The sequence below is a fragment of the Vanacampus margaritifer genome, chromosome 2 (assembly GCF_051991255.1).
Source record: "Vanacampus margaritifer isolate UIUO_Vmar chromosome 2, RoL_Vmar_1.0, whole genome shotgun sequence".
NCBI lineage: Eukaryota > Metazoa > Chordata > Actinopteri > Syngnathiformes > Syngnathidae > Vanacampus > Vanacampus margaritifer.
In genome coordinates this window covers 7,089,084-7,115,420 of record NC_135433.1, presented here as the reverse complement: position 1 = coordinate 7,115,420, position 26,337 = coordinate 7,089,084, and the positions used below count along the sequence as shown (strand labels likewise).

General features: G+C 37.9%; 2 protein-coding genes across 2 annotated transcripts; both read right to left on the bottom strand.

Annotated features, from left to right (window-relative positions):
• Positions 1-579: 579 nt before the first annotated feature.
• rab31 (RAB31, member RAS oncogene family) lies at positions 580-11,290 on the bottom strand. Its single transcript, XM_077559589.1, has 7 exons — positions 11,096-11,290; positions 9,916-9,995; positions 8,073-8,154; positions 7,373-7,444; positions 5,518-5,624; positions 4,873-4,982; positions 580-3,266 (listed from the first exon to the last, which is right to left on the bottom strand). The coding sequence occupies exons 1-7, from the start codon at positions 11,129-11,131 to the stop codon at positions 3,169-3,171; spliced, it is 585 nt and encodes a 194-aa protein (XP_077415715.1). The 5' UTR covers positions 11,132-11,290; the 3' UTR covers positions 580-3,168.
• A 1,253-nt stretch (positions 11,291-12,543) lies between these two features.
• Positions 12,544-26,265, bottom strand: ralbp1 (ralA binding protein 1). Its single transcript, XM_077558287.1, has 10 exons — positions 26,143-26,265; positions 23,958-24,249; positions 21,821-22,264; positions 19,360-19,709; positions 18,357-18,518; positions 15,826-15,957; positions 15,627-15,737; positions 14,537-14,658; positions 14,343-14,463; positions 12,544-14,209 (listed from the first exon to the last, which is right to left on the bottom strand). Exons 2-10 carry the CDS (start codon positions 24,205-24,207, stop codon positions 13,850-13,852), a joined length of 2,052 nt encoding a protein of 683 aa, XP_077414413.1. The 5' UTR covers positions 24,208-24,249; positions 26,143-26,265; the 3' UTR covers positions 12,544-13,849.
• Between the last annotated feature and the right edge of the window lie 72 nt (positions 26,266-26,337).

Here is a 26,337-nt window from a genome sequence, read left to right as displayed (position 1 = left end):
GTCATAGGATTTCAACTTTCTCTGAAAGTGTGACATGTCAAATCGGTAAAATTACCGAATGAACAATACTGAGCTCTCCAGAAAAAAAAAGAATTACCGATAAGAAGGAATTGGGATAAGCCCTTTTTAAAACTTTGTCATTGTTTTTTTTTGTTTGTTTTTTTTATGTGAATTTTTATCAATCTGGAGGTATCGATACTTGGTATTGGTCTGGAAAAATAAAAAACAAAAAAAAATAAAAAAGTAAAATGAAAGTGACTTATTCCCTGCATTTTTATTTTTATTTTTTTGGAAAAATCATGAATTGTGTGATGATGACCATAGAAGAGGAAATGAATGACCTTCTAAAGGTGAGTTAAAAATATATATATATATTTTTAAAAAACTTTAGTTTCACTTGCTGGGCTTCTTCTTGTTGCAATCAAAAACGACTAAAATGTTTTCCATTCAGGTTTTCAAGATGACCCTGCACCAAAATGTCCTCCCTTGGCCCCATCTTCATGGAAATGAGCTAAGTAGATTGAACGTAATTATGTTAGAACAGGAACACACTGTGATAAAAATCAAATATAAAGAGTATAACATCGAATAATTAAAATTTTATTACAGTGCACTGATTAAGATGCATAAACAAGTTAGAGCGGGTACAAGGAAGCTCTACGTTCTTTGAGAAATCAGCTGATTCATGCATGATTCGGCACTTTTGGGAACATTAACTACCGGTAATTTGACATCCAGTATGTGTCGCATGATCGCTTCTTGGCATATTCACAATGAGTCCAGCATGGATGAAGAAAAAGTGTTGCTACATAGTAAGACTTGTTAAAAAAACGCACTTTGAAGAGGAAGTGAAAAATGCTCTTTACCATATGTTGTATGCAGCCAGCAAGCCTAATATGGTAAAGAAAAGTTTGGACTTGACTTCCCCTTTAAAAAAGTATGTCTCGTTTGTTAGTTCATTAAACACTTTCTTACATGATTAAGAGTATAACATTTTTAAAAAGTAACCCTTTTTGGGCAAAAAAAAAAAATACATGGAAAACACATGTTGTATTCCCTGTAGTGAAACCACAGAACATTATGCGGCGGAACCTCCAAAGTGGAACAACACTCTGTGAACGTCTAAAGGATCAACTCACCCAATCAGCACTTTTACTTGATTTTATTTTTATTATACAGCTGTTAACTTTGTTAAAAACTGATTATTGCTTAAGTCCCACGCTGTTCTGTGGAAATAGAACTTATGACATAAGAAACATAGACAGCAAATGACAACCGGAAGTTATGACTTTATTCTCAATTTTATTACGCCTTCATTGTTTGCTATGACTTTGTCACTTTCTTCTTGAGAAGTAAACAAAAAATCTTCCTGACAATGCAACTTTTTTGGGGTAATATTACAATCAAAGCAAAATTGCGACTTTTTCCCCCCCCTCATAAAATTACAATTTAATTCTGACCAAATTACAACCTTATTCACACAAAATTATGATTTCTATGTAAAAAGCACAGTTACGAATATTTTCATAAAACTCCCAATTCATCCTCATAAAATAAAAAAATTTTGTTCCTTAAAATTATTTTTTAACTCATACAATTGCAACTTAAAAAAAAAGTTATTGGTGTAAAACAGCATTTTTTTCTTGTAGTTTAAAATTATTTTTTAACTCATACAATTGCAACTTAAAAAAAAAAGTTATTGGTGTAAAACAGCATTTTTTTTCTTGTAGTTTTAGATTTTATTCACACAAAAAAAATTATGTCTTTTGCCACATAAACTAGGAATTTACTTTCATAAAATAATGACTTCCTTCATGCAAAATCAACATTTTTTGCCATAAAATGAAAACTTGTGTGCCACTTTTCCTCATAAAATAATAATTTTGTGTGACAACCATAACCATAGAACTAAAAATTGAACCTAACAGAACGGGGGTTTGAGTAGCAAATGACAACTCTTTTCATACATGTCTATCTTGAAAGGGCGAGTGATTTTACGTTGATGTCAATTAAACGTCGCCTTATGCTTAATATGGCAATTCCACTGTAGAGGTTCCGCTGTAGTTCATTCGGCATGTAAACAATCGTTGTAAAGGGGAGGGTCACAATGTTCCAGCAGGTGGCGCCATACAAGCATGGCGATTACCTCTTACACAAGTGCATGTGTGTGCTACACGAGAGCATGTGCATTAAAATTGTATGCTGATGTGCCATCGAAAAGCAACAGTGCATTAAATGTAATGAGAGCAGACGGGAGGGAAAACGCTTTGCAATGAAGCACCAGGGGAGACATTAGATTTGCTAAAAAAAAAAAAAGTTTTTTTTTTTTTTTTAAATGAGATAGTTGAGGTTATGCCACATGGGTGAGTATTAAGGCCACACTGAAAATGATTACAATAGCTTTCGAACGGTATGACAAAAAAAAAAAAAACATGGAACAATCTTGTATTAGTGTTAGAATGTTATTCTTTTTTTTTTTGTAATGCTGCTTTGTACGGAAACGTATTGCATTCACTTCGAAAAAAAAAAATTCCTGTTTTTCTGACTAATTTTTGGGGGTTGCTTTGTTTTTTTGAGTATTATTTTTTTTTCTTTCTGTTTTTCTGAATATTTTTTTCAGTTTTTCAGAATTTTTTTGCTGTCAAAAAATATTCAGAAAAACAGAAAGAAAAAAACCTGAAAAATAATTATTTTTATTAAACAGGGAAAAATTACTCAGAAAAACAGAAAAAAAGAGGAAAATGTTTTTTTTTAAAAACAGAAAAAAAATATATTTAAAAAAACAGGGGAAAAAATATTCAAAAAAACAACGCTCCTCCCAAAAAATTTGTCAGAAAAACAGGACTTTTTTTTCCAAGTGAATGCAATACGCTTCCGTAGTTTTGCAAGTCTTATCTCACAGAATATTTTTTCCTCATCTTTTTTTTTACAATATAAAATGAAAAAAGACTTAATATTACAACTTTTTCTCATAATATTGTGACTTGATTCTTGTAAAAGTATGAGATAATATTACAATTATTTTTTTAATAGTATTAAAAACAAAATCTAGAATAATAAAATGTTTTTATTGTTCTCACAGTGGCCCTAATACCTTTGAATACATGTGACACTAAGCAAAATGATGTTCTGCATGGCGACTGAGACCTTGAGAGTTTGTTGGCCGTACTAGCAGCACCTCCTGGTGGCCGGAGCAGGCTGTCGGGTCAGTTTGAACGACTCTGTGCTTTCCACGTCGGGGTTTTCCAGCGGTGGGATCTGTTTGCCTGAAATTGAAAGATGTCAAAATGGCGCCATGCTGTATTTGGGAGCACAGCAAGTGTTTGGGTTTTCACATACAAAATGGTTTATGTTAAATCAGTGACAGTGACCATGCATATATTGATATATATATTGAAATTTAAAAAAAATAATTTGTCAACACACATTTTTCACCGGACTAAAACTAGACTAGACAAGACAAAATCAGTATGCATTTTCGTCGACTTATGAAAACGAGACGAAAATATACTTCACTTAATAAAAACTGGACTAAATTCTATATCTATTTTAGTTCATGAACAAAAACGAGACGAAAATTATATGATTTTGTAAAATCGTGCCTCTGCTAATCTGTCACTGTGACACCGTCATGTAACACAGTGACCCCCCCCCCCCCCTTTCAAATCTGCAGCTAGCGAGTGCCACATTGACAAACACGTGGGATAGACAGGAGGTGGATTCACGGTGAACGGAAAAAAAAAGGTAAATATTATAGTTATAACGTAATATTAATCCAACGGCTATAACGTTCCAACAATAATGTTAATCCGACCGCTAACTAACGCTGGCTAATTTCCTAGCTCATAGCATGGAGCCATGGTAGCCACTTGTTGATAGGCCTGGGTTAAAAAAAAAAAATCGATATATCGATATCAAATCGATATTTCTTTTCATAGCCCAATATCGATTCATAAAACCATGAATCAATACTTTTTAATATAGCTACCAAATGCAAATGTTCCCGTCTGGTTTTGAGAGTACCCCAAGGGGAGCCCAGTGTTTTTGCCACTTCATTTACATGGTGCTGTGGTTGTAATCGATTTCAATTATTATTTATTGTTTTGATTAGGTCATGTTCAATAAAACATACATGATTAATGTAACTGCATTGGATTAAATTTTAAATGTAAGTATTCATATGTTCTACTATTTGCAGCATTGGTACGTCTGAGAATGTCTTCCATATAAAAGTCAAATTGGTACTGCATGAAATCCTTAACTGAATCGAAAATAAATGTGAATCGTGAATCGGACCCTTCTGAATTGAATTGAACCAATTTTGGAAATATGAATCAATACCCAGCCCTACTTGTTGATAGACTGTAATTGTGTGTTAAGTTGTTTTTCATCAAAAAGACGAGAGAACATTTTATGTGAAATAGTTTTAGAACTGAAATGTTCAACATTATCTGCCGACAAAAAAACAAACAGGGGTTAAATGATTGTCCTGACTAAAACTAGACTACAACGTTGGCAGTTTGTGTTTGACTAAAACTAGATCAATAAAATTATGTTTTCTTGGACTAAAATAATGGCTAAAATGTTTGGATTTATAGTTGACCAAAAATGCACCAAATCAAAATGGGATGAGGTCGACTATGTTCAAATCTAACAAGCGTGATTGAAACTGCACTAAAACTGCAACTACATTTTTAAATGGCTGATAAAATGGTGAGCACGTCTCCCATAAAAGACGATTCTTAACCTAGGGATTCATTGGGTATGATTGAACAACAGTACTAGATTTAAAATGTAACAATTCGATTTGGGTCAATCGAAACCCTTTTCCAATTCAAACCGTTTTTTCCCATGAAGTGGCATGAAACCTACTGATCTTCTGGAAGAGTTCCTCCACGTTGACGGCATTCCTGGCGCTGGTCTCGATGAAGATGGCGGCGATGGATTCGGCAAACTCCTTGGCCTCCTTCATGGGGACTTCCCTACAATGTCAGCGTCGGGTATGAGATAGACAAGGATCTTTTTTTTTTCTTTTTTTTATGGACATACAGTTGGACCTTGACTTACGAGTTTAAGTCGTTCCGAGACTACGCTCATAACTCAAAACACGCAATCATATTTCCCCAGTGAAAGGAATGGAAATGCCATTAATCCATTCCGGCGCACTAAAAAAACACCAATAAAATGTTTTTGTAACGTGCTGTAAGAAAAATTGCATGCAATAGTACAAATACATTTAATAACACGCATGTAGAAAATCAAACAAATCATGATGCACCTGCATTAATTCAAAGGGCTTTGTCTGTCTGAGGATAAAGAATATATATATATATATATATATATATATATATATATATATATATGCTTGTGAGTATAATTGTTTGCTCTGTCTGTATGTGTTGATACAGTTTGTGTTAAAAAAACAATACATACATACACAAAGTCTAAATGACTTTGTTATGTCTTACAGTAAACTTGGCTCTGTCATGGTACAGCTAAATTACTACAACAGCCCACCTGATGTCTCCTAAGTCGTTCTTATTCCCTGCGATGGCGACAACGATGTCCTCGGGCCCGTGTTCCTTTAGCTCCTTCACCCACTTCTTCAGTGTCTGGAAAGAGTCCTGCAGAGAATTACCGGGTCAACTTCATTCCCACAATTCCGTGGTTGTTGCAGATACACACAGCAGTGGTGGGGGGTGGATTTGTGTGTGTGTGTGTGGGGGGGGGGGGTTGTAGGCGGAAAATTTTAATTGTGTGGCCTAGTGGTTTTGCAAGTCTGTAACATAGTTCTGAGAAACCACTACTATTATGTTAATACCAAAAGGTAAGCAGAGCTGCATCGTTTGATTGGATGTACACATTAGCCAAGCTTTTTGGATAAAAGGGACATACTTAAATTGCTAGATGGAAGTTAGCGGGGGCAGCGCGTGGCTATTTTTGTTTTGTGATGTGTCTTTGCACCACATACAGTACACTAGTGTTGGAAACCGGTACCAGTACCGTACCTCTATGTTTCGGCGTCAAAAACGGCTCAGTATCATTTTTTCTTAGTAACGGTACTTAATATATATATTTTTTTTTAAAGCGTGTGTGCAAGAGGGCGCAAGAAGATGGCTTTACGCACTGAAGCGCTCGCTGGACGTACACTCTTGTTGAGAAGCATGAAGCGCTAATTAAGCTCATTAAAGCTTATTAACTCATTCACTGCCATTGACGGCTATAGACGTGAAAAATTCATTTGAACTATTTCTATTAGTTTAACTTTTTTTTTCTTCACTTTTGTTAACAAGAGTATGAAAACCTAGAAGAAAATTATTGTACATTTAGAATAGATATAAAATTCGTGATTAATCGTGAGTTAACTATTGAAGTCATGCGATTAATTACAATTACACATTTTAATCGCCTGACGCCCCTAATTTTTAATAATCTTTTCTTAAAAAAAAACAAAAACATATATAGATATATATATATTTTTTTTTTTATGTCTAAGTTTTCATACTCTTGTTAACAAAAGTGGAGAAAAAAAGTTGAAGTAATAGAAATAGTTCAAATGATTTTTTGACGTTTATAGCCGTAAATGGCAGTGAATGAGTTAAGTGTAGCGCTCGTTGACGCGCTAATTAAGGCTCCACGGGAGCGTGGAAGCCACACGACAGCATTGGCATTGCCATGTTTGCAGAACATGAAGAACACACGTGTGGTTTTCAATTTTCAGTTTTAGAAACGTTTTGTAACAAGAGCAAATGTTTTTTCGCAGAGAAGCAGAAGAAAAAGCAGCAATCATTCCTGCAGTGGACTCAAGGTGCGTTCAATGAACAGGCACACAGTAGGACATCGCAGTTATGCGTAGAAAAAGCTCAGACGACTGACAGAGCGACAGACACAGGTTGTGATGCATTTTGACACTTTCCTTAAAAATAAGTGGAGTGTGAATTATTTTGTTCCCAGTTTGTAGTCTTTGATTTCCGCATTTGACTAATTGGGAGTGAAATGGAGAAGAGCAGAGACATGCACGCACACTCAAACAACGTTATGTTGAGTCAATGGCGTGCCACTATATTGCCAATATTTAAAACGGATGACATCAAATGCAGTCAAATACAGTATTTCAAGAATATGGCATGCAATGTGAAAGCACATAGAGTATAAACATAAATATATACAGTATGTACATAAATGAACATGTATACATCCCAATATTTTGAATTAATAATAAATAAATACAAAATTGACATTCTTTTGTCAGTTTTAATTTTGCTAGTCTTGCTGATGTTTAAGAGTTTTGTCAAGTAACGGTATCGAGATATTTTATGCAGGTGTAGTATCGATGTCAAAATGTTGATATCGTGACCGATGAGGAGCTTACCAGTTTAGTGATGTCATAGACGATGACAGCAGCAGCCGATCCTCTGTAGTACATCGGAGCTAATGAGTGGAACTACAAAGAGGAAAAAGGACTACGTTAACTTGACTTAAATTTCACAATATTGCGCCGTAACTGGAATGAAGCGCCGTGACCTCACATCTTGTGATTAAACAAACTTCAAAGGAAACCGTTTCAAACCCTGGGCTGAGCACTTTAATAAGGAAAGCAGTCAACATAAAAATGTTTGCAAATTACACTGGACATTCTCAAAAACATGACTCACGCACAGTGAAGCAGAAGCACTGACCTACATTAACAACTTCAATTCTAATACAGTACTTGTTCCATGGAATTGTATTGATTTACTCCCAGCAGTTTATTCTCTTCATTTCATAACATTTGTGTTGTCTGCACCGCCTCCAGTACATGTATCATCCCTCCATAATCACAGATTTTTATGGCCAAAATACCCCCCGAAAAAAGAAATAGTATTTTTCCCTGTGGTCAAATGGACGTGAAGCCAAGCTAGCGTTTCCTTGAATCTAGAATCTTCAGCGGTAAGGCAGATCATGACGTTTCACGGCCGACAGCAAGTCAGTCACAAGAGAACACGATACATGATGGGGGGGGGAGTTGTTGTATGCGAGAAAAATCAAAGTATGTGACCAACCAAATAGGGAAAGGGGAAAAAAAACATCACCCGCTCTTGTCCTGCCGTGTCCCAGATCAGGAATTTATGCAGCTCGCTTCCGGATGGCACTGTCTTGGTCAGGAATGAGGCGCTGGAGAGGCACATGTAGCATTAGCGACAGCATAAAAATACACCAAGAAGTAAACATTATTTAGCATTCGTGACAGCGTAAAACCTCAGACAGCATTAGCGTCAATCTGATATTTCACTTAGCATTGGCAACTGTCTAAAATTTCCTTTAACATTAGCGACAGTGTAGCATGTTATTTAGCATTAGCGACAGTCTAGGCGTTACTTAGCATTTCACACCCCTATGCATTAATGCCAGTCTAAAACTTTAATCAGCATTAGCGACAGTTTAAAAAACATCACTTAGCATTAGCAACGATCAAAAATGGCACTTGGCAAGTTGACATTAAGCAATGGCCAAAACTTTTACTCATATGGCAGGCTAAACCTCCACTTAGTATTAGCTTCACTAAGCAGTTCATTTTAGTTAGCATTAGCGACATACTGTAAATCTTCAATAAGCAATAGCCAACTTAGCATTATCTACGGCTCATTTCACACCCCTATGCATTAATGCCAGTCTAAAACTTTAATCAGCATTAGCGACAGTTTAAAAAACATCACTTAGCATTAGCAACGATCAAAAATGGCACTTGGCAAGTTGACATTAAGCAATGGCCAAAACTTTTACTCATATAGCAGGCTAAACCTCCACTTAGTATTAGCTTCACTAAGCAGTTCATTTTAGTTAGCATTAGCGACATACTGTAAATCTTCAATAAGCAATAGCCAACTTAGCATTATCTACGGCTCAAACCTTCACTTAGCATTAGACTTCTCATAGCATAACTTAGCATTTAGCTACATGCTAAACCTTGACCTAGCATTAAACGTCACTTAGCATTTTACTTCCATTAGCAACAGTTTAACGTTGCCTCATCATTAGACTTCGCTTAGCATTAGTAGTAGTTAAAACCTTTGCTTTGCATTAAACCTTCTTTGGTATTACACTTCATTCTGCATAACGTTGCTGCTATGTGAAAAACTGTCTTTTTTTTTTCTTTTTTTTACGCTTTTTGAGATGTCTGCATTCAGTTTCATCCCAAAAACATAAAAATGTTTAAAATAAATAAATAATAATTTAAAAAAAGGAAAAAAAGATAAAAATGGACATAATGGACATAAATGTTTTTCACATAGCAGCAACGATAAGCAACATCCCAATCCTTCATTTGGATTTATAGAGCAATGTAACAAGAGGCTGCCATCTTTGCAGAATTTTCTAACATTTTCTAACATCTAAAATCCTCTAAATCTCTATAACAAACAGATTTAGGGGGGGGGGGGGACTATTGATTACTAAAAGATATTATATTGCACTCTAAGCTTTTTTTCACAAATAATGTTCCATTTGCGCTTATTAAGTTTTGGCAAGTGTTTGAAATGTCACAGAAATTTGTGTGCGACGAGAAGGAACCCCTAAGAAGTTCAGCCCATGCAAGCTTATTGATTGATATTTTCAAATGAAACTTGTCACATTACTTACTACTTTACACATTAGTTAAAATTTAATTTCATTTAGCATTAGACTTCATTTAGCGTCAGCTAAACCAGGGGTCACCAACATGGTGCCCGCAGGCACCAGGTAGCCCTCACGGACCACTTGTGTAGCCTGTGGGCATGTTCTAAAACCAGTGATTACATTGTGATTTTGTGGGAATTTTGTAGAAGTGATCTTTTGGAACAATGAAAACGTGTCAGGTTCCTAATCATTGTAAGAAATCATTAACATGATCAGTGTTTTCACATGAATGAATATAATTAAATATTGTTAATACTGTACCCTATCGTGGGGCTGATGTTGTGGTCAAAGTGATCCTGGACAAAGCGACACACAATGCTGGATTTGCCCACACCGGTGTCCTGCACACACAAATGCAAACACATACAGACCAGACCAGAAAGGCAATGATTTATTCAGATTTTTTTTTTTTAGATCCCAATCAATCAAAAATAACTAGAAATGTGCAATCATCGAGAACCACCATGTATCTCAATTATTTATGATAATTAATTTCCACAAATGACTTAGCAATTAGCGGCGGTGTAACACTTCACTTGGCACCCTTTTATCTTTTTTTCCATTTAAAAATGTCAGCAGTTACGTCAAGAGAATTCAATTTTAATGTTCAACTAAATCTTATTTTTAAACATTAGCATTTATGCTGAGAATTAAAAAAAAATTACAACCCAAAAATAATATACGTCAAGAGAATTCAAGTTTAAATGTAATTATTAAATTATTTATATTATTAAATTAAATTGTAAATGTTGTAATGTTGCACTGTCAACAATTATGTTGAGAATGTTCAGATATTTTAATTGATTATATAAAAAGTCATTAAAAACAATCAAGCGGACTATTTTTTCCCCAACATTTAATAACTTTTTTTTGTATTATTTTGTGACTAGCTGTTGTGATTCCTGAAGCGACAAGCCCAAAGTCACTTCTTTTTTTTCCCCCTCTTACAAATGTGTGGCACATTTTGCGCACAAAAGCTAAGAAAAATGACCAGAAAATTAAAAAAAAAAGTTGAGAAAAAGATTTTCAATAATTGTAGATTTAAATTAATGAACAGAACTTGGCTGAGAACTACACTAAACTATTCTTGTTTGGACGGTATTATTAGTTCTGTTAAATGACAACTTAAAAGGCTGGCAATTCAATTGGCGAGACGTCATATAACGTCACAATGCTCCGAAAATGTTCTCAAATTGTCAGCTGCTCCTGATGATGATGAGGTTTGGTTTTTGGGTCAACTTCAGCTCGCCATCAACAGGATACATTTACACTATTTTCGCACAGAAAAGTCGACTGTGTGGATCGTTAGTTAGTAAGCGGTCTAGTTAAGTCTAATAAACTAGCTTAGTTTAAAAAAAAAAAAAAAAGAGGAAAAAAAGTATTGTCCAAAGAAAGAATTTCCCCAAAATGGAGGGTGATAAACAAGAAGAGTAGCACTTACCCCTAAAAGACAAACTTTGAGCTCCCTTATCGCCATGGTGGGTCGCCAAAATGACTTAAATCATTATTCGTCAGTGTCAAATCACTGTCTTTGTCTCGTCATGCTTGAAACTCGTACTTTTTTTTCAGTGGCAGCCCCCCCACTCTACGTAGGAGAGAAAAACCCAGCCCCGGACTGTCTGACTTGCTGACCATCAGCAAGAACATCCCGCAACAAAATGAGACGCACATCCTGTGACGGATTTCAAAACAAGAACTACATCGACAAAGAAATGACAATGACACACATATATAAAATGGAGATCATGTTTTTGATTGTGAACTACACACTAACCCATTTCAATGTTGGTCAGTTCGCAAATTGCGAAAAAAACAACTCTCAGTATATATATATTTTTTTTAATGATAATGCTTTCACATTGCGAACTTCCTGTATTGGATTATTGGGACTGCTGTAACTTTGCTTATATTTTGCACATCGGAAACCGGGCGGATTACAAAAAATTGGTTAAAAAAAAACATTTTCGGCTCGGTACAGTTACTTTCATTCAACGTTTGTCTTATTTTGTATTTATTTCACACAAATATAATTAACTACTGTCCTTTTGAGACATAGGGAAGTGTTAAATATTGCACAAACTTCCAGTTTTGTAACGGTAAGTGGAAATGTTTTCAAGCATTTTTTCTTTGACCATGTTTGGATATAAATCAAGCAAGTCAGTCGAAATGGATGCATTCTTTATTCTTCACAGCAGATGAGTGTTTCAGTCACAGGGGTATTTTTTAATATCACGTTAGATCATGAGATCACACGTGAGCTTACAAGTCAATAAATTTATATATAAAACAATTAACATGGAGGGAATTAAAATGGAAAATATGAAATGTCACACCCAAGCCTCCAACAAATAGCCAGAAGAAAACTGTAGTGTGCTAAAATATATATATATATATATATGGCAAATACATGAAAAATCATCACAAAAATTCCCATGGAGATGATTGCAGTAACACTCCTTCCAGCCATTTGTTACCTATGACATATATATATATATATATATATATATATATATATATATATATATAAATATATATATATACATATATATATATATACATATGCATACATACATGCATATATATATATATACATATGCATACATATATATATATATATATATACATATATATATACATATGCATACATATATATATATATATATATATACATATATACACATACATACATATACATATATATATATATATACATATATACACATACATACATATACATATATATATATATATATATATATATATATATATATATATATATATATATATATATATATATATATATATATATATATATATATATACATACACACACATTACACACACACACACACACACACATACTTTATTACATATTACCAGAAAGCTTAATTTCAATACAGGTACAACTTCTTCAATTTAAATATTTAGAGCCATCTTATGTATTCGGTATTATACAAAGAGCCTTTATGTTTAATCAGTCTTCATTTTGGCACAGTTTAATGGTGACATTAATTCATGAAAATATATGACAATCTAACGTGATTATTTTTATGATGATATAGAAGTATTTGTGGGCTTTTTGGTTTGGTTAGTTTTTAAGAGAATATGACCCACAGGCCAGAGTTTTAAAACCAATTCAACCAAACCCTATCGTTTCAAGCGCTTTCTAAGTATATCATTATTTAGTCGATGTTGTAAGATGAAAGACAAAGGAAATAAATCTAAACATATCTATTTGCAACAAGCCTCATCGACTCACCAGTCATATGAAAGGTGTCAACGAGGGCTTTGGAGATGCATTATTATTTAGTCACCCTAAGATGAAACAATGATGAAAATACTTTTTTCTCAGCTTGAAAATGAGTAAAAATCCCCCAAATCATTAACCAGGTTAAGCAACAAACATCTGTGAGACCTTTCCAGCTCTGCAATTAATTATTCAATATGCTTGCATCAGCTGAAGCAGTTAGCAAAAAAAAAAAAACAACAACAAAAAAAGGTGGTGCTTTTCTTTTGCTTGAAAGTAGCTACATTTACTACTAAGCAGGTCAAAAATCAATTCGCAACAAACCGCATTGACTCACGCATTATATTAAAGGCCACGGCAAGGACCTTCAAGATTTGTAATTATTTGGTCAATATGTCACCATAAGATGACTCAATGATGCACATACTACGTTTATGGTTGATTTATTTTCTAAAGGGGAAGTCAACCCCCCAATTTTTTGGGACAATAATATGTTCTATGCCGCTCCAGTAGTAATATGGTATTCTGGTTAATATTGCGTTAGTGAAATATTAGTTAAGCAACAAAATCCAGTCATTTTTATCCATCTCAGGGCGGCGGCCATTTTGCCACTTGTTGTCGACTGAAGATGACATCAATGTTGTTCAGGTCTCAGGTAACAACCAATCACAGCGCAGCTTCAGAAAACAGGTGAGCTGTGATTGGTCGTTGTCTGAGCCCTGAGCAACTGTGATGTCATCTTTAGTCGACAGCAAGTGGCAAAATGGCCGCCACCTGGGATAGATAAAAACGGCTGGATTTTGCTTCATAACTCATATTCCACAAATGTAATATTAATCAGAATGTCATGTTTAGACTAGTGAGGTCACATATAACATATTATTGTCAATAAATGTTTAAGCTTGACTTCCACTTTAAGTAAGGGAACGTCTTTCCTTCAATTTTGCCTCACACGTTGCCGTCCCGCCTGTCTTTGCTGGGCGACGGCTTGGGGGGATCCTTCACTGTCTTTCCGGCAGGTGCCACAACAGAGATAGCGGTGGTGGTGGTGGCGGCGGCGGCGGCGGCGGCGCCAGTGGTGGCAGTACTGCTGCTGTCGGCAACCTTGGCCTGCTCCTCGTCAACACCTCGGGCCTCCGGACTGGGCTGCACGGGTGCGGCTTGCTCGGCTGCCGTTGGTGGCGGCGCCGGCTGCGCGGCTACCTCATGCTGCAGCTTGTGGCTTTGTAGCAAGCGCAGCTGGACGCGCAGTTCCAAGATGGCCTCCTGCTCCTCATGGATGGCCTGGTTCAGGTGGGTGTTCTTGTTCTGTGACAAAAAAAGTCCGTCGGTTATGAAGAAACTTGGACTTGGCTGCCGCATCATGAGATTTATTGACATCTCACGGAATGGCGGTACGAGCTCTTGTTGGCTTTGCGGCTTTTCTTTCCCTGGTTCTTACCTCCAGCTCCTCGTTTTGTTTCTGAAGGTCCTCCAGGATCATCTGCAGCTCTTCCTCGTCCTCGCTTTCGCTCTCACTCTCGGAGGAATACTCCTCGGTCTCGCTGCGGCCCTGCTGACGACTGGATGGGAATTTTAGTGCTCTAGTTAGCATTACGGCGCTAAAACGCGAGGAAACTACAGCCACCATTTTACCTCTGGATGTCTGCGATTTCCGCCCGTAGCCTATCGATCTCCTCCTTCTCTGCGGCAATTTGTCGGCGTAATACTTGCTCCAGTGAGATTAGCTCCTCCTGCTCTGTCAGGATCTCATTTTCCTGACCAGATATTTGAATTCATAAGCAACTTTTAAATTATCAACAGCATTTTACACAGGATAAAAACATAAAATACATAGGTTGTTTTATTTTTAGTGTATCCTATTAATGGTTCAAATAATAGGGCACATTAATATGAATACTGTATTTACTCATTTAAATAAAATCATGTCAGTTTATCGTTTTATTGTAGAATTAATTTTTTAATGTATTGTTTTATTCATTAAAGAAATTAAATGGATGGATTTATTTATTAGTTTTTTTGTATATAAGTGCAGACAGCATTCGAAAGGGTTAGTTAGGGTTATGATATGGTTAGGATTTGTAGATTTTCAAAACAAAAATATCAGTATTAACAAGGCGCTATCTTGTGGAATCCTGGTGTTACTGTTAGGTTTAATTAATTGATTGCAGTTATGTAAATTTTAGCAATTCACAGCAGGGCTCGGTCAGTAGCAAATAGTGTGTAATACAATATATATGTGAATTTTAATTTGACATTGCAACAAATACACATTAATATTTTTCACATTTATTCATCAATTTCAGCACTCATGAAATGTTATAAATTTCTTATATTTATGAATTTTTTAACATTTAACATTTTAAATACATTTGTTATATACATATTACATATGATACATAAATTACTAAATGCATACTTTATTTTTAATGTGTACCATAAATTATCAAATGTTCTAAAGATATTTCACAATAATTTCACACTGGTGATGTTTGAAAAATTTTAAACACTTTATACATATTTTATCCTATTTTCGAATTCAAAGAATTATATATTTGATTTCATTTATCATAAACAAATGATTATTCATTAAATTGTAATTTATTTATTTAGTGATTGTGACTAAATTAAATTAAAAGCCTTTTCTAAAAATCTCAAACATCCTGCTTATTCATCCAGTGAGGGAAGTATTATGAGTTTGGATGTAAGGTGGCGAGGCACTCACCTGCGCCAGTAAGAGGTTAACCACTTCCTCCTCATTCTCCGTCATCTCCTCTTTGGAAACGTCTTCCTTGGACAGACTGGCGATTTCCTGGGCGATCTTAGTCTCGCACTCCTGAAGCGACGCAAAAATTAGTTATCATCGTTATGTCACCATTGTTCAACTAAGGAGGCGGTGGCATTTGAAAGTGAGCGCCTCTTACTTGTCGCTTGGCCTCCCTCAGCTTGCGCTTGAGAGCGGTGAGGATTCTCTGGACCTCCCAAAGACGCTCCTCTTTGGACAAGTCCTTTACGCCAGCCTGTAGGTCCCTGTGCAGGCAGTTGAGCAAGAACTCCTACAAAAAACACGGTCATACAGCAAAAACATGCTTTAACTAGAAAAAACAGGCTGCATTCAACGCATCAAAAGAATGGGCCAATATTAGATTCTGACGGTATTAAAAATTACAGCTCTAAAATGACACATTTTAAAATATTTGTGTCATCAAAAACAGCATTTTTTCCCCATTGAACACAATCTATTTTATATTTAAACAAAGTATAAAATATTTGGTACAGAAGAACTGTGCGCCATGTTAAGTTTAATTAACTAAATAAATATTAGGGATGCACAATAATATCGGTGGCCGATAATTATCGGCAATTATCCACCAATTTGACGTCAAACAGATAAAAAAGATAATAAAGAAAGCTGCCGATAATAATAGACATGCCACGTTGGTCCACCTGTTGCGTTTGTGGCTCAAGTTGTGCCCAAGTTCTCAACCCCTCCCCTCTTATATGGTAGTGTCGCATATTTGTGATGTCATAATGCGCACAAGCTCGTTTTCGCAGAAGATGCATCATGGCGTCATGGCAGTCGCCAGTGTGTGCTTTCTTTACTGTGTTGCATTTGCAGTTGTTTTGGCAAACTCAAAATGAGTTACCGGTTGTCTTTGAAGCAGAGATATCAATAAAATGCTGCTTCATGGTTCTTTACACAATGTTTCAATGTATTTGTACACGTTAGGACTTGAAAGTATATTTCAGGGATGTGATTTGACCAAAGTGAAATTATCTGAAAATTTAGCCGGTTTACATTCGATTTCTCGAAACATGAATATTAACAGTATCTCGACCCCCGTGCCTGTGTGACAATTTTTCTGTTGGCTGGCTTGTAAGTTTTGTTGTCGATGTGATACATCATGAGGGCAGTGCCCTGGTGGGGGGACAAGGGGGGCGAAGCCCCCCGGAGCTCATGGGTTTTCCGTGTTTTTAAGTACTTTCAATGCACTCACATGACAAAGAAATAGACAAAACAACAGCATAAATTTTCAATGTATATTGAACGATCCCATATAAAATGGCAGTTTTAGTCAACTCAAAATCAGTCACATTCAAAAACATTGGACTGCCTTTGCTTTTAAAAACTATCACTGAGAATATCATCATATCTAACTAATGTGATTACTAAGTTAACACATAAATAATGTTGAAGAGTTCAAATTTCATGAACAAATAATTGTATCATGACCAAATGAAAAGTAACTCATATTAGAGCATACCACAAATGTCTTTGTTATAGCAGAAGATGTTATCTGTCGGAGTCATGTGCATACACAATGAACTACTAAAAATAAAATAAAAAAATAAATCGGATTTTTTTTGGGGGGGGGGGGGGGGGGTAAAAAAAGCGGAATTCCGCGAATTAGCGGAAAAATCACATCCCTGTATATTTGTATTCAAGTTAATTTTGCAAACAATTATCGGCTTGCTTATCGGTTATCGACACTTCCTAAATTATTGGTTTATCGATATCGGTTGAAAATAGCATTATTGTGCATCCCTAATATATATATTCTTCTTAGTAAGTGACAGTATCCAATCACTGGTGATGGGCTACGCACGCTGTCCTAGTACCCACTTCGCACCTTTTTTTTTTTTTTAAGGACAATGCACATTAATCAACACAGCAAAAAAGGCCTCAGTTTGCAGCGTGTGTTCCCTCCTCCAAGTGTATCTGCTCACCCCAACCCTCTCAATTAACTTCAAAGAGGTGTCTCATTAACTCAACTCTGCAAGCAGCCAATCATATTGTGCCCTGCTCAGGAGTCCCCCTAAAAAAAACTTTAAAAAACACACACAAGAGCTCATTACCGGTAACAGGTAGTAGCAGCGGTTATTGAAACTTTGACTTTTTAAAAACCATTGTAAACTGTCAAACTGGTAAATTGGCCCATGCCTAGTTAGGACGTGACGCTAATAAAACAACAACAATGGAGGAGGGGCTTATGTAGTTATGGTAAGGAGGCTGATTTTATCCAAAATACTATTGGCAGCATAAAAATGGACTACAGTAGCAAAGTGGGGACTGGTCCTTGAGGTCCGGAGTCTTGCAGGTTTTAGATGTTTCCGCCTAACAACACACCTGATACTAAAGATCAGGATCGTTATCAGGCATGCTGATGAGCTGATTATATGAAACAGGTTTGCTAGTGGGTGGAAACATCTAAAACCTGCAGGACTCTGGATTTTGTGGACCAGAATTGGTGAACCCTTGTAGTTGAGCATAAGGTTAATTCTTGGAATTCTTTACCATGCGTTCTCAAATGGTAAAGCAAACCAACAGTATTTAATTCAACGAGACTTAAAACAATAAGAAAATGTTTTGTCATTTCCATCCTAAACATTTAAATGGAGACTTACTGCATTCAAGGGCAGCAAGACAACACACCAGAAAAATGTATCATCTCACCTGTCGCCTGATCTCCTCCTTGATGCTATCCTGGGTCTCGGGTAGTGCCGGCATGGTGGCCATGTTGGACCAGCGGAGCGGGCGCACCGCCTGTCTCAGGACCACGTTGCCGAACAGATCTTTCACATGCGTGAAAAACATGTAGAGGACCCGGTTTCCGATCTATAAGAATGTTGAAAGGTGTGGGGGTTTATTTACTAAACCCCAGGTGGGAGAAAGCATCTCTTAGTGGTAAGTTACATTTGACTGACGTTCCTGTTCAACTGTACACACAAGCATTTTTATTTTTTTTATATTAACCCTGGAGAACCCAAGAACCCTTTTCTTCTTTGGAAAATTATGAATTATACATTAAATGATTGCTATAAGTTCACTGAACACCAAAATATATGTTTTTTCAATTTGAACCCTTGTTTTTTGAACTAGCTCAGAGTTGCTAATTTATCAAAATATATATATAAAACATACTCCTAGGCATTCTGCAACATGATATGAAATAGATTGGGAAAAAAAACACAATTTTACCATCTGATGGTTTGCTGAGAAGATGGTTTTGTTTGGATTGATTTCCAGCTCAACAAAACAGCATGTTGCCAGCCATCTTGTCACCACCACTCTGGCTCATGTAAGTGCAATATTCATCCACTAGATGGCCCCATGCAGGGGTCAGAAGTGGCACTCTGGACTTTTGAAGTTAAATTTGTAAAAAAAAATAAAAATAAAATAAAAATAAAAAAAGGTCTTTGTTATTTGAGTAGCAGAATTTATAGGGGCCAAATTTGACCCCGTGGGTTCTCCAGGGTTAAATAGGTTTAATTTTAAATCGTACTGTAGTGTAAAATTACTCCTTTTTTTATGTAAAAATCGCATACTTAGTAAATTGGGAATACGTGAAGCAGCCAAGGAGATGTCCCACATAGAAATAAAAGCGCTTAAGTAGGCCAAAGCTTCTAAGACAAACAGAGTAACCCATTTTCATAGCCATGTAAAAAGTGTCAGGGACCTGTATGGTGGGATTGAGAACGATAGAGATGTTCTGGATGTTCATCTTGGTGTCGGCCTCCTTTGCGATGACGTGATCCATGTGCGTGACCAGCCAGCCGAGCAGGAGGCGGCTTTCGGGCGGCGCTTCGGCCAGCAGCCTCTGGAACTCGCCCACCTTATCGGCCTCAGCCTGCCGGCCGCACGCATCCTCGAAGCGCTGAGCCAGGTCCCGGCCCAGCAGGTTGTCGGGTAGCTCGCGCAAGTATTGCTTGAGCAGGCTGGCCACGGTGTGAGGGTCGTACTCCTCCAGGCACGGGCACTCCTCGCGGTCGTATGCTGTCTTTAGCTCGTCCACCTTGGATTTCATACCTGACAGAGCCACAGAAGGTCATTTATTGTTTTTTATCATTGCTTTTTTTTGGGGTGTATTTTCTTGGTCTGTCACTTCTCAATGTAAATGCTTGCAGGTGCTATTGCTGTATTTGATTGCTTTTCTTGTCTTTCTCTCTGTCTGTTCTCTCTGAAACTACATACTGTACTAGCAGGTGCCTCGCTAAAAGCAACAACAGGTGGTGGGTCCGTGCAGCAAACTTGCAGAGGTTCCTCAAGTACAATATAGGACTATTCCAGTAAAAAAGAGAGACCAGTAGCACGGTCACTTAAAAAATATGCAAATCCATCCTCAAATCGAACAAAACAAAATTAGGGGTGTAACGGTTCACAGAAGTCACGGTTCGGTAAGTACCTCAGTTTTGGGTCACTGTTCAGTACGAGTTTGGTATAAGAGGAAAAAACAAAAGTCCAAAAAGCTGAAATTTCGGGGGGGGGGGGGGGGGGTGTTCCCATTTATTTTAGCAGACAGTAATGAAGGTAACATTTTGTCCAACATAGCGTCATTTAGATTTTTTAGAACTACCAAAGACAACTTGGCATAAGATGCAGATGCACATAAAAGTATCTTTATCTTAATTTTCTTTAAATAGAAAAAAAACAAAGAAAAAAGCGTACCTTTATTGTTAAAGATTGCTGGTATGGAAGATTTATCCACCTTATTATCAGCATTATTATTAGTGTGTATTAATATATTTTTTAAATAAATGTTATATATGCCAGGTCAGCACTGTATAGTAAGCAGAATGGCTCCCTGCAAACATAGCATGTTTGTGTTCTATTAAACCAGCTCAGATTTCACACAAAGTACATTTGGGACTGCATTGGACAAGATCATTGTTTTAGTATTCGTACTTTTATATTTTATTTTTTTGTGGTTTTCTAATGTAAAAAATGGGCTCAACAAAGGTCGTTTTCCAAGTGATCTAATTATTCCTCTCCTAAAAGAAAAAAAAAAGTTGAATAAGTCTTATATGATGCGCGAGCCGTAACCGTAGTCACTGTGGCTGGACAGGAGATCTTGAGAGATTCCGTACGCAATGAAATAGTATGAAAAGAGCGCCGTGGAGATAGCTGTGTTAGCCCAATAGCTCCACTAGTCCACTCCTAGTCTGTGTGTGTGTGCGTGCGTGAGTGCGCTGCGTTCGTGAGTGCCAACACAAAGCGCGGCGCGAATAAATATTACTGACGTATGTAAACAAACACACATGCAAATAACCATTTATCAAGTGTGTGTGTGTGTGTGGGGGGAAACTATCATGACAATGTTTTTTTCTTCGTGTTTTTTTTTTTTTTACTGCAGGCAAACTAATTTAGGCGCATTATTGCCACTTGGTTTGGAGTGCAGATACTGCAATGAAATTGTGTATTGGTCGTCTTCAAGTACGCAACAAACCATGACGTGCTAACAGAGACGGTTCGGAACAAATACAAAAACAGTTACACGGCCGGGAGCGAAGGGGGTTGCTTCAGTGAAAATGGCTGGGAGTGAATGAGTTAATTATGGCACTGACCTGCATAGCGAGTCGCGACCCTCAAGTTGTGTTGCATAAACTTATTTCAGACTTTTGTTTCCTCCGAAAACCAAGTACTAGAAAATGTTGTGGTTGCTTTTCTGTTTTTAATTGCTTTTTGTTCCCTAGTATTTCTTTGTCAATCCCCTTCCAAAACAACAAAAATACATCTTGTTGCAGTCATTTGCTCTTACGGTTTGTTCTCTCTCTTCTGTCTGTCCCCTCTCAAACTAAGTACAGTATATGTCCTTGATATTGTTGTCTAGTTGTTGCTTTTTGTTCCCTCATGTAACTCTTTCTATCCCGCGCCAAAGCCACAACTTAGCAGTTACTTTTCTGTCCTCTGCCGGTGCTTTTATCCGTCCGTCTCTTCTCAAACGACATATTGCTTCTTGTAGTCTTCCTTCCCTCAGTCTGTCACCTCTAAAACTAAGAAAGCATCCTTGTCACTATTTATTTTCTCTATTGGTCCCTTTTGAAAAGTCATCTTAGCAAGTGTTGCTGCTGCTGTTTGTTGTCTCTCTTCTCACTGGCCGTCCCATCTTACAAACCTACAGTCGGGTCTTATTATCATACCTGAGACGCGATAGATGCCCTCACACTTCATGCCGTAGTTCTCGATGTAGTCCACACACTCCCTGAAGATTGCGGGCAGCTGGATGCCATCGTACAGCGCGGTCCGCTTCACCGCCTCCGCAAGGGGGGCACCAAAGATAGGCCTGAATGTGGGAATCTCTGCAGGCAACGTCTCCACCTCACCAGCCGGTGCAGCAACGGTACTGGGCTTCTTCTTCTTCTTCTTCTCCTTCCATTGTTTGACCACATCGGCGGCCGTCAGGTCTTTGGACTTCTTGTCTTTGGCTTCCTTGGGGCCCTTTTCCTTCACCTTGAAGTCCTTCTCCTTCTTCTTGGAGAAGCTGGGCTTCTTGAACACATGGATGCCCTTGGAGCGCTTCATCTTGGACGGGCTCTCGGCCTCGTCTGCCGAGCTGTCCTCCTGGAAGGCGGCATATCCTTCCGCTGGGTCGAGAGCGGCGGAGAGAGATAGTACTGGTTAGTACTTCTACACGAGAAACAGGAAGGGAAAAGGAAAAGGGGGGCGCTTGGAAAAAAAACAGGTCAGCCACTAATGTAGCACAACTCCCTTGTGCCTCAACCTCCCTAATTTTAAATCATTTATAGTCTTACAAAAGACAATGAGTGTTCACTTATGCCACCAGGTTTCAAAAACAAAAGGTTGGCGAGTGGGCGGGAGCGTTCCCAAACTGTCCGTCACCTTCCGCTCTAGGTCAGAGCTAAAAACAAACTAGCATTCGCTTGACGTTGCCGTAGTAACCCTGTCGAAAACCGTGTACAACTTTGCCCGAGTGGCAAAGAGGATGTCGTTGCCCTCATAGGAAAATGTGAACATAAATAGCATTAACTATGCATGAAAAAAGATCATGCATGCATACTTAACAGTACATAAAAATATTCTACTAATTATGGAAAATTCGGTTGGAACCGTATTTGATAACTGCAGACGATGTATAAAACACATCTTCACACACAGACTTATCATAGCCAATCAAAAAATTACATTAAAAAATACTTTCATGTATCACAATAATTTTATAATATATTTTTTTATATAGGATAGAGGATCAGCACCTCCAAATCCGAGACCATGGTCCTCAGTCGGAAAAGGGTGGAGTGCCCTCTCCGGGTCGGGGAGGAGGTCCTGCCCCAAGTGGAGGAGTTCAAGTATCTTGGGGTCTTGTTCACGAGTGAGGGTAGGTTAGAGCGGGAGATCGACAGGCGGATCGGTGCAGCGTCTGCAGTGATGCGGACGCTGTATCGGTCCGTTGTGGTGAAGAAGGAGCTGAGCCGAAAGGCAAAGCTCTCGATTTACCGGTCAATCTACGTTCCTACCCTCACCTATGGTCACGAGCTGTGGGTCGTGACCGAAAGAACAAGATCCCGGATACAAGCGGCCGAAATGAGTTTCCTCCGCAGGGTAGCCGGGCTCTCCCTTAGAGATAGGGTGAGAAGCTCGGTCATCCGGGAGGGACTCAGCGTTGAGTCGCTGCTCCTCCACGTTGAGAGGAACCAGTTGAGGTGGCTCGGGCATCTGGTTCGGATGCCTCCTGGACGCCTCCCTGGGGAGGTGTTCCGGGCATGTCCTACCGGCAGGAGGCCCCGGGGACGACCCAGGACACGCTGGAGAGACTATGTCTCTCGGCTGTCCTGGGAACGCCTTGGGGTCCCGTCGGATGAGCTGGCTGAAGTGGCTGGGGAGAGGGAAGTCTGGGCTTCCCTGCTAAAGCTGCTGCCCCCGCGACCCGACCCCGGATAAGCGGAAGAAGACGGACGGACGGACGGATATTTTTTTATAATACATCAAATTATTGCAATAATTATTCACATTTATTATCACAAGCTCGTTAAAGAGCAAAGCACCATATTTGGTAACTCAAGACAAGATGGACACCACAGAACTAATAATTAGAAAAAAATATGGACAAATATAATAGAAGACATGCATTTCAAACAGATATAACATTACAGCAAAACAAGTGGGATGAAAACCTTAGAGCAGGAAACGGAACCATTAAAACCTAAAAAAATGGCACAAGGGGATCACTCTGCAAGAACTTTCCGGTTTCTTCTCCTTATCTGTCTTTTTTCTTTTTTTCTTTTAGTATTACAGCTTTTTAACAGAATTGCCACTTACTGCGCTTTTCCTTCTTCTTAAACTTGTTCTTCTTCTTGCTGTGCTCTTTGTCGTCATCCGACACGTATGCGTCGGGTACCTCATGGTGGAGGCCGTCGTGTGGCGGCGATGGATCACCGGTGCGGTACAACCCGGGAAACTTGGTGGGGCTGATCTCCTCGGAGCTGGGGGTGCGCGCCACCCCGCCCGGGTGCTCGGCCCGCCGCTGCTCGGCGGGGCTGCTGCTGGGTGGCAGGAAGCACTCGGTCATGATGGCTAGGCCACAACAATCATGCTCTTGCCGCCATCATGCCTGTGAAACAATCATCCATAAGTAATAGACTCCATTTTGCTTTAAAAACAGCGATGGGCAACTAGGGCCTGCAGCAATCAAAAATGTTATAATAAATTGATTATTCTACCAATTATCCCATTGACTAACAGAGTAATTAGATAAAATCAGAGTTTACATTATGAAACAATAACATGCACATGTAAAGTGCAGGTGTTTTTGTCCACTTGGGGTCGCCATCCTCACCTTCTAGTAGTATCTGTGAGATTGAGTGTGTATGGGCTTAAAAGACAGAGCCTGGTGAGTGACATGGGTGTCAGCAAATCAGAATGTAGAATTGGGTAGTTAACTGGCTAACACAATACCGAATGTGGATACCAAGTGACTTGGCTTGAGTCTTGGCTATCGGAAGCTCATGAATGAATAGGCTCATTATTTTTGTTTGCTTATGATTTGAGCTTAACTAAATTTTCATTTTTAAACAAAAACATCAATGGTACAATATGTGAAAGCATATAAAAGTTGTAGTTAGGGGTGCACCGATCGATCGGCCGGCCGATTTATCAGCCCCGATTTCCTTGGTTTTGGGGGATCGAAGATCAGCCGATCACTTAAATATAAACCGATCTTTTTCACCGATCTCATCTCCCTCCTCAGAGGTCTGAAAAAGTCAGTCACTGTCCTCTTCTGTTGAGATGACTAATAGGCTTTTTATTTTTATTTCAGAGAACTACTTAATTTGCAGTTAAAACAAACCGTTTGTATTATTTCACAGATATTGTTCAATGTTTTCCAATAAAATAAGATTGGAACTCTGAAGGTGTATGCTGCTTGTTATGAAAAAAAATCAAGATCGCCAAAAATCGAGATTGGCAGGTCAGACTTTTTAAAAGATCGGAGATCGGCCAGACAATTGTGATCGGTGCACCCCTAGTTGTAGTATACAAAAACACACAAGCCATAGAACAGATACAGCACATATATTTGCTTTCTTAATGTTTCTTGAATAAAGTAATTGAAAGTGCACTGTAATTAATTATGCAAAGTAATTTAATTTCTATTTATGTTTCTTCTTGCAAGATTAATTTCATCATTACAAAATCACATTTTTTGTAACAATTTTACTTGGCATTCAAAAACTAATTATTTCAACAACAACAAAAAAAACATTTAAAAATTGGTCAACAACTTTTCATTTGTGCACGATTACAACTTTTTCTCTCAAATACAAATCCAACTCCATTCTCCAGAAAAAAAGCAACCTCTCCACCCTAAAATAATGTCTTGTAAAAGAATACCTAAGTTTATTTACACAAACTGCTTTTTCCTCAATATCATGTTTTTTATAAAACATAAAAAGTAGTTTAACACGGTTTTGACATAACAAGTCTAACTTCTAACTTAAACACTTGAAATGTTAATTATGACCTTATTTACACCAGTGTGATTCAGTTTTTCCCTTTGAAACGGAAAAAAAGGCGACAAAGATTGTATGTGCGCGAGTTATGAGCGAATGTTTACGAACCTGTCATTACAGATGAACTGGCCCTATATTAAAATGCAGTTTTAATCATGTAGTCACCTTAAAAGATTCTAATCCTTCACTGCACGCCTCGTTGCAACGCCACCGGCGTGACAATTAATGTTTTCTCGAGTTTTTTTTAACAGGTTTACCTTAAAATATAAGCGAGTATAAGCAGGACATTGTCAAGAAACGTGCTTTTAAAAAGAACAAGCAAAGATGTGAATGGAAGGGCCCGTTTGTGCTAACGATACTCCAGCTTTGCTAACCGACAAGCGCACTTGTTAGCTTGTTTCGCTTACCTTTTAAATTAAAACATTAGACGCTCAACAAACTTTTATTTAAAACTCTACACTGACGAGTGAAGTATATTAAAAATAAATAAACTTTACCAAGTGCGGTCAATTCCACAGTTGTAGTAGTTTCCGCCTGTGCTGGGGATGTTCTAATAAAGCCATCTGCGCCTGCGCAAGTGCGCAGTGGAACAAGTGCATGCCGGGAAACTGTTTGAGAGGAAGCTGAGCGCGAACTTCAAATGTATTTTTTAAAAGAGAGAACTTCAAATTAGATAATTAAAATCTTGTTCT